Source organism: Phalaenopsis equestris, unplaced genomic scaffold (assembly GCF_001263595.1).
Source record: "Phalaenopsis equestris unplaced genomic scaffold, ASM126359v1 Scaffold001236, whole genome shotgun sequence".
Lineage (NCBI taxonomy): Eukaryota > Viridiplantae > Streptophyta > Magnoliopsida > Asparagales > Orchidaceae > Phalaenopsis > Phalaenopsis equestris.
This window is the reverse complement of record NW_018165675.1, coordinates 262,406-275,463: the sequence shown is the minus strand read 5'-3', so window position 1 is coordinate 275,463 and position 13,058 is coordinate 262,406. Positions and strand designations below refer to the sequence as shown.

General features: G+C 33.4%; 1 protein-coding gene across 1 annotated transcript in view; it reads right to left on the bottom strand.

Moving 5' to 3' along the window:
• The window catches only part of LOC110033605 (myb-like protein L), a gene marked incomplete at its 3' end in the record, with an annotated part of 32,063 nt that extends 19,507 nt beyond the window's left edge, over positions 1–12,556 (bottom strand). The window contains exons 1-5 of the mRNA XM_020737643.1: positions 12,322–12,556; positions 10,335–10,882; positions 8,162–8,361; positions 7,808–7,969; positions 5,145–5,459 (exon numbers count right to left, since the gene is read on the bottom strand). Coding sequence (XP_020593302.1) covers positions 5,145–5,459; positions 7,808–7,969; positions 8,162–8,361; positions 10,335–10,679 — 1,022 coding nt within the window. The remainder of the gene's footprint in view (positions 1–5,144; positions 5,460–7,807; positions 7,970–8,161; positions 8,362–10,334; positions 10,883–12,321) is intronic.
• Positions 12,557–13,058: the final 502 nt, after the last annotated feature.

The following is a 13,058-nucleotide window of genomic DNA, read 5'->3' as shown; positions in this document are numbered from 1 at the left end:
GCATCTGGATAATAACAGAGAGATCATTCCTGAATCCAAAAGAAAAAAAAAAAAAAAAAAGGAGAATAAGAAAAGAAAAAGTTTATTTCCAACAATATGAAAAAATAGGACCGTATATGAGAAATAGAAAATACCTTCACAACAGACTTAAGCTTCATTTGAGGTAGTAGTTATGCTCACTAAAAACAGAGTGACTGCGACAATAGACTTCCTAAGTCGCAGAAGGGATTATGTGGGGACTGTGACGCTAAACTACTAAGTGAGAAGTGCATGAGTTATACATACAAATTAATGAGTAGCCTTGAGATCACCATAGACTAAAGTAAAGTACACTATCATGTTTCTATTTGATAAGAATTTGCATATAATACCAAAGAAGGGTATTTATATATCATGATTAACGGTGAATTGATAAAATATTTTAATGGATTGAAACAATGAGGCTAGTATAATTCAAGAAGATTGAACAATTGAGTTCACCTGTGTGCTTGCATCTTTGGTTATAAGTTAAGCCTTTGCTTGGGAACAAGCAAAGATCTGAGTGTGGGGATACTTGATAACCGTGAGTTATATACATAATTAACCCATTAAATTCTTTCAGGTCCATCCATTTATATATTATTTGAGTATTTTCCTGCACTAGTGACTTAATTCTCTCTATTAGGTATGCATAAAAAAAGCTTGAAAAATGGAAAAAAAAAATGACAAAAAGGGAAGATTGAAAGTAAATATGGCCCAGGAGAGCAACATAGTGACCAGAAACTGTGCAGTGTCTAGCACCAGACTTGGCGCCCAAGCTCCCAGCAGCAGGCATCCACCGAGAGTGAAGTGTCGCCCCAAAGTACCCATGCACCAACCAGCAAGAACCAATCATAGAGCCAGGCACCCAGATGTCATACAAAGTCACCAAAGCAACGGTCCCAAGCGTCCGCTTTAGAAGATCAAACTGAAACTTTGGCACCTATGCGACACGAAACCAACATAGCTGATTTTAAATTTCACTTGATTCTTTGCCTTTATTGGAGTAGTTGCAACTTTCTTATAGGAGACTCGGAAATGAACCGAGATATCAAGAAATCGCCCTATGTAGGGTTTAAAGAGATTTCTCCAATGATTCTCTAGGGAAACTTGAGAGGAAGTTGGAAAGAATCTTGAGCAACTTAGTTAAGGGAGCAGCAAGGAGGAATTGTCGAGAAGGTTTCGTGGCTATTTCAAAGTTTCTCTATTCCTCTTTTTATGCTTTTATTTTGTGGTAATCATGTTTAAGCTATTTTTACTTTTTATTTTCTTCTTAGATATAAGCAAAAACCCCTCTTTTAGATTTTGGATGGAGCATGTGTTGTGTTTTGCTAGTTAGTTTGAATGTTAAAGTTGTGTTGTGTTAAATTTATGCCTTCATACTATGTGTTTTACTATAATAGATAGTGAATTATTAATTATGTAGTTAGTTACCTATTAATATCACAGAAGATCTATCTGAAACTAAGAGGTGAAAGACAAACCCTATTAATATCACCGAAGATCTATCTGAAACTAAGAGGTGAAAGACAAACTCATTGTTGCTCATCGTTGGTATAAACACCACGGTGAATGTACCATAGGTTAGAGATAACTGTGACGAAACAATCTGATCCTTTTAAGATCCTAAGAGCTTTGACAGTTTTCCTTGCACTAAATCCAACACCGAGAAGTGAATAACATGTCCAAACGAAAGCAAAAACTCTAGATTTGTGAGAGAAAAATTGTGGCCATCGAGATCAACCATCATTCAATTTAAATCTCACACACTATTAATGTTGATGTTACCATTAAATTAACCAGCGTATGTGAAATCCAACTATTAAAGCTTTATTGTTGACCTTACCATTCATGAAATCATGGTTTTAATCTATTGATTGCTTTCGTTTTAATTGTAGCTTTAAATTTGGTTAATACAACGCCCCATTAAACCATCCACATAACAATTAATCGACCTAATTTTGATACTATCAAGCAATCGTCGTGGAACTATACTATTACTTTATTATTTGCACGACCACATGCTCTTATGTGTGTGATTTTTTGCATCAAAAGCACAATATGATTTGGCTATATAGTAGATAACTATTTAATTAATCTATTTAATTTAAAAAATTTTGAAATTGCTCAATATAATTTTAATTGTTCTTATAGAATATAAAAGCTTTAAAGTTATTTAATAAGGAAGTGAATATGATAACACATAAAACTGTGGATCAAGGATTGCTTTATATAACTTGGTTGATTAATAATATAGATTAACGATCCCTGGATAGAAAAAAATTCAAGAGAAAAGGGTTCTTTCAAGTCGCCAAAAACGATCCCTTATATACATTATTAAAAAATTTTAAACAATTAATAATATCTAAAACAAATGCAAAAATTATATATCCTCAAAATAAATTAAAATATATATAAAATAATATATAAGATCTTTCTACTTATGAAAAGTATGACTTTACTAAAATACAACATAAACTAATATAAAATTATAAAATATTTGTTTAAGGCTTCTTTAAGTTGTAAAAAGTATATTATATATGATATTAAAAATCAACAAAAATTCAAGATATCCAAAACAAATGCCAAACTTATATCTATTCAAAATAATCTGAAAAAAAAATTATAGAATAATATATAAGATTTCACTACCTATGAAGTATGACTTTATATAACTCTGACCTCTTGTATTCCAATGTAAACTTCACAAGTAATGATAAATTTATTTTGCAAGTGCTTCTCTGTATTATTTAGCAAATGCTGCCCCACAATGCTTCGGTTTTAGGGTTATTTGACCATTATCAGGAACTTACTAATTCAATCTCCTTAGAAGTGGAGGAGAGCTAGCTTATATCACAAATCTACCACTAAGAGTATTAAATAAATTAATGTAATCTTGTAAGTGCTCTATATTTTTTTCAGTAAAGATTAGGCGAAATTTATGCAGTTTAGCACATCATGTACATGACTTCAAAAAATGATTTTTAAAAGTTACATTTGGTTATACACCATTCTACAAAAATGATTTGTGTAAATTTACTTTACAATAATATGGATTTATATGTCCATAAGGAAAAAATTGAGTTGTGCATAAACTATGTAGCAAATGATACTCATTTAAAACTATTTATCTATCCATTTATTTCTATAAATGATGCATATTTACTGTATCTTTTTATTTAAGTTATTAAATGTTGTACAATCAATTTTATTATGATGTCGTTATTGTGATGGCAATCTACTGTATCAACCTAATGATATTGCGTTGCCGTTATTGTGAATGCACACTGATGTATCAAACATCACTACATCAACAAGAGGCATTCAAAAGTTCAAAGTTTATTTCAAGTCCATTCTCCACTTGAGGAATCGTGGCTTATTTTTAAAAAGTTGAACCTAGCAGTGCATAGACCAGTCTCAAATGGTGAATCCTTCAAGGACGTGAATTGTTGATTCAAGGCATCATAATCATTATATTATGCTAGATTTTAACTATCATGTATTTAAAGAACGAATTACTGTATTTTATGTTCTTACATATTTTCCTTAACGATCCTTGTGTCATTAAGCCATTTAGTCAGATAATGTATTTTGAGTTATATTTGGCCTTTTTTTATTTGAGGCATATGTGGTGTCTTATGTCATGAAATAGTAGTTATGTATGGACTTGAGTGATAAGTTGGTGTAACCATCTTTTGCTTAGCCCAAATTATCCTATTTTGACCTTATTAACGGCCATCATCAAGGTAGACCTCCGTATATAATTCTTTCAAAAAAAAATAAATAAAAGGTAGCTACACACCACCATTTTGGAGGTCATTTTTTACTGCCGCCTCATCATCTCCATCTCCATGGCCATCCCCCTCTCCCTTCTATCCTTGCTTTAAAATCAAGCCATTAAGATGCTTTGCAAATACCTCGAACTAATAAAATCATGCATTAGAAAAAACTTGAAACATTTACAAGCACATTTGCAATCTTCAAAAACCTTGCATACATTACTCTTCCCTTTCTCAATGCCATTAGCACCCCTTCCCCTCTCTCTGATTGGTTTTTGGGCTACCTCTTGCACTAACTAATAAATATCACGGTCATTTTTTGTATGTGATGGTTAAAGAATTGAATAAAATTGCATCTTGTCTTCTATTTTTCTTTATGTTTGCCGTCCCAACTAAAGAACACTACTTGAGAAAGAGAATTTTTAGCCTTTAAATAAGGATTCAAGGAAATCCATACAAGGACATATAATTTGTAAAAAATTAACTTCAACTTATTCTCATTCTATTACTGTTGGCGTAAATCCATCACAAGTTAAAATACCATGACGTTCATTTCTTCTTTGCTTTCATAAGGCAAGACATTTAGGATAGTTAAGACAATTACAACTTAAATCATCCCAAACTTATTATACTCTAATTATTGTAGAGTACTCCATAGTAGTTATGTGTTTATCATGATTACTGATTTGATTCTCAATTAAGGAATTACAGGTGCAAACTCAAAATTATTTAGTTTGAATTCTGCCCGTAGCAATTTACAATCATCATGAGCAAGTTTGCCAATTGCCTTAAACTAGTGATTTAGGGGAACCCGGTAAATATTACCAGTAGAAGAAGGAAGCTTCAAATCGTTAAATCAAGCATACACCAGAATAATAATGTAAAAATTAAGCATAATTTTAGAATAACCAAGGGAAATATAAGAAGATATAGACAAAGTCTATTAAAAAAAGGGGGGAGTGGCTAATGTATGCTATTGTGTATTCGCATAGATGATGAACAATTACCACCCGTCCACATGAACGGCTTCAAGCTTATATAAAAAGGTGATTTAGAAAATGGAAGCAAACGGCAATAAATTACAAAAATTTAGTTTGATATCATGCTCATAAAAATGCTAAATCAATATTGGAGTAAGAAGCCTAAGAGGAGTCATACAAAATAAAGCCATGAAAAAGTAAATGAGACTTTTAGGTTAGGAACGATCAGCATTCTCAATTCCTTCAAGGGAAGCGGCCTTTAATAGCTTACAACAGAAGCCATATCATAGTTAAGAACAGCCGTAATATTGATGAAAAGTTAGTTCTTCTCAAAGATCACAAAATGAAATGACAGAGAGCTACTAACCTAACAGAGCATTGATTGCTAGTACGGCCATCCAAATGAGAAGCTACAAGTTGCCAATTGTTATTACCAAAAGTTTCCACTGCGGTGCACAGTTTTGCATCTTCTTTGCTGGTCCATTCCCTATTTAAAATATGGGGATTAAGACTCCTCTGATATCGTGCCAAGCACTGAAAGGGGGTTCTGTTTGTTCCTAATGTCAACGCTATGCCAATCCAATCATAAAGCCCTCTATCTTGTACAATAAACAAGAGTTTCTTGTCCTCCATTGAGGTCCAAGGATTGCAATTGATAATTGGATCACCATGATTCAACCAGCTGACATATGGAAGAGTAATATAAAGTAAGATTTAGTTTCTAAAACAGAAAGTAATAATGTATTCATAACATGTTGATCTAAGAACAAATTCAAATGCATGGAAAAAATAAATTGGCTGGTATTGTCTAAGCACTGACTACAAAAACAATTGGCAAAAAATGATCTAAGAAGAAATTTGCCTAAGTTCATTGGAGTGAACGCTCCAGGTCAAAATAAAAAATAATATTTAGCCATAGTAAACATGAATTAAATTGTAATAAAGTTACGTCAAAAATAAAATTATGTAATTCAAGAGGCAATTAAAACCCATGTCAAGAATTTTTTCTTCTAAAGTTGAAGCAATTAAATAGCCCCAAACTAATTGAATTACCCCACAAAATAGTGCATGAAGAACAACTCAAATCAATACAAGCAAAAAGAGCAGTCAGTAAGCTTGTCTTAAATTCAATCTTTATGTGATGTTCAAGGAAGCAAGCACAACAAAAAAAATAGAATCAAAAAATAATTTATGGTAATCAAGCATTATCCTACACCGTAATATACATATAGTTTGTAAAATGGTATGGTCTCAGCTCTCAAGGGATAAAAGCACCCCAAGTTTAGTAAATTGTAAGAAAAAGCATGGAGAAAATAGTAAGCAAATAAAAGAAGGAAAGTAGAAAGTTCTTCCACTTAATCCAGCATTATCAGGAATTGCATACCCAGTATAAAGATTTAAATATATGATAAGAGGATGAAAGTAGAAGCGCAGAAGAAATCTAAACAATCACCTAAGAAAATGAAATAGCCATCCAAGCTTATGTAACAGCTAAAAGTTAAACTAAAGAAATATTTTTTTGAGGGTAGATAGTGATTAGTTTGGTGGAGCCCTAGCTTATTAGATTGGAAGAACCAATTAGTTTGTTGTTTCCACATGCACAACCAATCTGAAAAACAACACTACGAACCAAAACAAGTTCAGGAAAATAATGTAAACTAGATTTGAATGTCTTAAATACAAGATAAATAATCAATTGAGTAAATGATATTGTACCCTTTGGTTTTATGTAGCATTAAATAGAGGTAACCAGTGGAGGTTAAAAGTGAAATGTTGCTTCAAGAGTAACACATGACGAGATCATGGAGACACAAGTAAAATCTATAGAACTATTATTACATTTTCTGTGTTATGTGAACCGTATTGACTAATAAATGAGTCATTTGTAACTAAACTAAGTGTAAGGAAATGAGAATAAATCATGAATAAGCAACAAAATTATAAAGGATAAAGTGAGACATTATTATAATTAAAAGGATGTGGGAGTCACCTATTAAGCAAAAAATTATGAAAGAGATATATAATGGAGGACAAAAGATGTGCCAGAAGATAGAATTAAAAAGGAATAATTAGAAAGAAAATGGATATAACAAAAGCAAAAACCGATAGAATTGTGCAGAAAAATAGTTGCACAAAATACAATGAATGTCAAATAAAAATCATGAGAAATGATATATAAAGTTACCTAATTAGCTGGGATGCATGAGTACCTCATTCATTTTTGTTTCCACATTAGAAGTTCTAAACCTCAGGGAGTTAATGAAGAAAAAGGTAAGGTTTCTTTAACATTTCCTTTTGACCATATTAAACTAGTATCCTTAATCAATGATGCAACAATTAGCTGACGACGAAGACTACACTCGATAGCGATAAATATTTTAAATTGTTGGAATGCTTTGGTAATGTTCAGAAATGATGCACTGAATCTTAATAACAACTGTCTCGTGCATAACAGACAGCGATCCTTGCTCAGCCAAGATTTTTCTTTGTAAATGATCCATCCGTTGGTCAACATAGCGTGCAAAATTTTACATTCACATTTGTTCAAATACCCAATCGTGAAATAGATTATAAGGACAAAAGTAGCATTCACACAATTAAAAAAACCAGAGGTTATACTTATAAATTAAACATTCAAATAAATACTATATAAACAGAAACAAAAATTAGGAAACTAAAAGTTTCATTCCTATATTGGTTTCTTTTTCTTTATTTCATGCCTAAGCTTTACTGAACTTCTTTTTTTGCTCCTTGTTCTGATTATGTGACTGTGTTCCAAATATGAAGGTGGGGCGGAGGGTGCAGAAAAGTTCATGGAAAGAATGCACAAATGACCCAAATTAAAAACAATAGAGGGGCAAATATTTGATAACTAAATAAAAAAAAGATTACTGTGTGTGTGTTTGGTTGGGTGCTGATGCGCCTTTGGGGTCCTGGTAAAACAATGTTGTTAACTACAACTCTCATGTCTAAAAAAGAGGCATCACCATTATGGGCAAAATACTTCAAGGTTCTCAAAACAAATCATACCTCGATTCACAAGAAGGACCAGAGCGCTTAGGAAGATACATTGAAGCTAACCGATCCCAGTTAACCAAATGAATGAAAGATCTTAAAATTTCTGGTGTCAATTGATGATGGGCAATATCAAAAGTAGATGTTATAATGGAATCATTCAAACCATCAAAATCACTGCAAATAAGCATCAAAAAAATATGTTAGGATGAAAAGATTAGAAATGCAATTAATTGTCATTAATAATGGCATAAACATACCAAATAAATCTTAATATTGAAAGAATTTATAGAGTTTCACCGTTTATAAAGCCAAATCAGATTTAAATTTATAATATTAGCATCTTCATTCTTTAAAAAATCAAATCACCTTCCAAGGTTCATTGAGTTCAAAAATAGCACTTCTAGACATTGTTGCTTTACTCCGTTTAAAAGTCTGTCCTTCTCTGTGTTTGACCATTGTCTCTTCCTAAGTGAAACTGGGAATCTCCTCGTTACCATTTTATAATTGGACATTTGAAAATTTTCGGCTGGAGCAAAATACAAGGCAGAACTCTTTTTAGAATTTTCCTGCAATAAGGCAAAACAATTGGTCACATGATGCAGTCCCAGATTGAACATCAAATCATTTGAAAGGATCAATACTGCATGCAAAAGAATATTACAAGCAAAACAGCATAATTTGCAATCGAAGTCAAAATTAAAACATCCATATCAACCATCAATGATCAATTTTTGCTTATAAAATCAAAACTAATAGTATGGGGATTGCAAAGAAGTTTACAGTTTCTGATAGTTAACCCAACAAAATGAAGTTAGAAAGCTGTAGAAAAAAAATGGAGTTTGTCACTCATCAATAGATGTGAATTTCAAACCAACCGCTGGAACAAACAGAATAATAGTGTACAAAATAGATCGCACATCCAAAACACAAATCATATATTGGCAGGAGCTAAATGCATTGGTTATGCCATTGTATATCAAAGCTAAAACATTAAATATTCAACTCCATACCCGGACTTAGGAGCGGTTTACTTGGATGCATTAAGAGTGTAAAATAAACCAAATGCAAGAGTTAAAGATATCCAATTGGAACAATACAAATACAAAATAATTTTCTGAGGGATTTGGAATTATCCACTTAGTTCACTTTGATGTGTTCCGAATTTTACCAAATCAAACAAATTTGAAATATGCCACTTCACGAAACCATCCTATGTGACATCCTGCCTGCATGCTCTTTGTGATTCCCACTCGCCACACCCCTCACTCAATTGCTTCTAGCTCAATCATTGCTCCCCACTCAATCAAGATCTCACCAACCTCATAACACCATGCTACGTTCATCCTCTACAGCAACCTCAAGTGCTTGTCAACACTATGCAACCACCCCGTCAATCTCACAAAACCATCCCAATTGGCACCACCCTACTATTGTGCCCAAAGTTCATTTATTTTTCTTCATATATTTTTTTTTTACTTTCAGCCAAACACAAGTGATGTCCTGAATTTCAAATACATTGCATTTATTTCACACTGCATTAAAACACTCTTGAATTCTAAATACTAACGGCCCTAACTTCAAATTAAATACTCAAATCAACCAAAAATAAATATTTAGCTCCAAATAGAATATCCAGCACAATGAATTTACTTATTCCAATGTGATTATAATTTATGCAATTCCCTTTGTAGATTGAAGGGCTGGTCAATATCTTACAATTGAGGATGCATTTGAATAAATACCAACAAACACCTCAAAATTACAACCACTCCAAAGATTGTACATCAAAAATCATTAAATGGGATAAATAATACTAAAGATGAAACATGGTAATTGTCTCTATAGAGATAGTAAAATACGTACATACATTTCAAAAATGTAATGCATCAAACCAGCAATAGTGTACAAGTAGGAACACATATATGTGCAATGTGTTTGAGAAGCTTATTTAGGTGTCAAACTGTTGCTAAAGAGCTTGTAGATTTCCACAAAATGGGCCAAATTACTGCAAGTAATAGTCATGCAGTCATGCTTGAATCAACTTAAGATCGTACAGGGCTAGCCAATGTCATACAAATGAGGATGCATTTGAGCAAATAGAAACAAGTTCCTCAAAATAGAAATCACTCTAAGGAATGAACATAAAAAATCAATAACTGAGATAGAAATAATCCTTGGACTTGATCTGGTAATTGTTTTCATGGATATATTAAAATAGGTAAATAAATTTCAAAAACAAAATGCAACAAAGCATAAAAATTGTCCGTAGGTAGGACCGCATATATGTGCAATGTGTTTGTGAAGTTTATCTAGGTGTCAACATTGTTGTCATAGAGCATATAGATTTCCACAAAATGCAGCGATTACCGCAAGCATTAGTCATGTAATAAACTTAAAAACTTATTAGCATGAGGAAAGTTGCATCGTAAATGTTATGCATGCCTAGAATGGTGGTTCCATGTCTAGAGGTCAGACTTCAATAAAAAAAATCAAAATAATATGGCTCTAACTTGCATAACATGGGGATAAGGATTTCAACCTTAACTGTACTTGATGATTTCTGTTTTCGAGAAGAAATCAACCTGACACGAGGATCCCTTTTCTGACAGAAACTATATCCAGCTTTTCTTTTACATGCAGTATGAAAGTCCATAAGGCATTTCATGCGTTCTTTCAGCTTTTTATTTACTTCAATCTTTGCTTCAATTTCCATCAATTTCTCCCTGATAAATCGTTGGCATGACCTATTCTTCTTGAGTGCATAAACAAAATTCTGAACAGACTTCGGAAACCTAGAAGAGATGAACTGACGCACAGATAAATTGTAAAACATATCTTCTTGATTAAAGTTACTTTGATTCTCCTCTGGATGCTCTTTATCCATAGCACTTCCCCTCAAACATGTATCAAGAGGCTCTGGCCCATTATCAAGTGATTTGGGTTTATCAATAAAACTCTTTACAAACTTGGGTAACACAGATAAACTGCAGGCATTATCTCCAGATTTAATCAAATTGTGAGGATTTTGTTCAAATGTATCAGCTGAAAATATGCTGCTTGTTTCTGGAGAGAAATCCTTATTTGTTTCTTCAATCACATGCACATAACAAAGGACAAGTTAATTCTCTGATGCTCTTACTTTGGATATGCAGGCAAAAAGAGCACTCAAAATGTTTAAAAAAGAGGTAGTCATAAGTTAAGAAGTTCAAAGGAACAGTTGATTTTTATCCTTCTAAATCAACAAGTAATTATGTTGAAATTCAGAACCGATTAAATGATGCTCGCCAGGGGGAAATTTGCCCAAAGCCAATCGTTCTAGTTTCTCTAGTTGGCTCATTAATTCTAACATTTTTTAAATGTAGCCAGAAGCTTAAAAGGTTGTCATGCTATTTTTATTACTGGTGGATATGATTTGTTAAATTGTATTTCCAATTCACAATACTGTTGCATTTCCTTCGCTTTCTTTGATTACAGTTATTTTATTGGTTTGAAGGTAAAATATCAAACATGGAAGTATATAAGCAATTAAGTACATAAAAAAGGTTTAAAATTTACTGAATTTTGACTGTGTAGATATGAAATCGTGTTTTATGTTGATAAATGTGATTTACATGATACTTCCAATATTTACGCAGGCAAAAATGGTATAACTTTTTTTATGCTTGCATTTTTTTTTTATGGCATCATTAAGCTTTTTAGAGAAAATCAAAGAATGGAGTTTAGGGTTCATTTAATTGCTTATATAAACAAGGAATTTCAGCCAATTAGGAAAATTTCTAGATTCAAATGTTTGGCTAGATATAAAAAAATCAACATCACTTTTCAAACTCCACGAACTTTTCAAATGTAATGATATTTTCTAAGACACTGAATGAGTGAAAGCAAAATAATCATTTTGCAAATCCTTTAAATTAATCAGATAGAAGCTATGGCCCTTATTTCAGTTCATTTTGATGCATCTTTTAATGATTTAGCAACACCGACGCATGACTATCATAGAAAGTTCAATAAATTCCAGCCTTATTTCTTTACTCGAAGCATATTTGATTGCTTATTGACATAAAACATAATTGCAAATATAATATTTTTACTTTCAATAATTTTAAAACTAGAGAACGAATATCGAGTTTTGAAATCCATATTGATTTTCTAATCAGATCCAATTATTTCAATTAAATGATGAGGTTAACGCAGTACTTTTAAGATATGATTCTAAAGCAACCAAATAAGCACCCACTAACTGGAGAAATTATCAGGCAGGCACTATATGCGCATATGTGTGGGCGGCAAAATGCATGAAATACACAACTGAGCATTCAAGCTGTTTATTTCACACTATTGAACGTCCACATTTAATCCGCACATAGCAGCACAAACCTAAAAATTTATCCAATACCCAGCATAATTTTTCCGCCGTAGCCTCCGTTCCTACAACATTCTAACACAAGCCTAAAGACTATCTTTCAGCCTGAACAGCATCAAAGCTCTAGTAAACAGAATAAATGAACGGCATTGTTGCTCCATACCACCCCCATACTGCGCGAACCTCCGTTGGATGGCGCGGAGAGTCTCGAAATCGTCCTCATCGTCCGTGTCAAGAGGTAGGAAGGCTCGAATAGGCTTCAAGATAGGAGGGGTTCCGGGGGAGCCAGAAGCTTCAGCAGGCGGTAAGAACTGCTCTTGTAGCCGATGGAGGTAGGCGATGTCGTCGCTTGCACTGCTTTCACCGTCGGAACAACAATCAGAATCCTCGACGTGACCTGAGGGGTTGGGCATCATCCCGGCCGCAGACTGGTGAGAGGCGGCCGGGAGAGGGAGGCGGCGATGGCGACGAAGACGACGACATGGATGTATTAGGGTTCCCGGGAGAATTTCAGATGTTCGCGGAGATTCCGTTACCAGCTCTGCCGTGGAAGGCAAAGACGATGCACCCCTTCCAGCAAGAAAAGACAGAAGGGTTAGTGAGATCCATGAAACTGTACGTGGGGCGGCCAAATAGCTCCTCGTTTACGAATCATGAGCAATTCCAACGGAAGAAATATTACACGAGTACACGCACGTAAAAAATAAAGTGCTCGGCCAATCAAAACACGTCACGACATCTCGCACGTTAGAGCAAAAAAAATGGCTCAGTAATACGGGAAATATTCTCTCATGTGTTATTCATGTGTTATGAAATATTACATGAGTACTGGGCACGTAAAAATAACGTGATTAGTCAATTAAAACACGTCATGATATCTCGTATGGTAGAGCAAAAAAA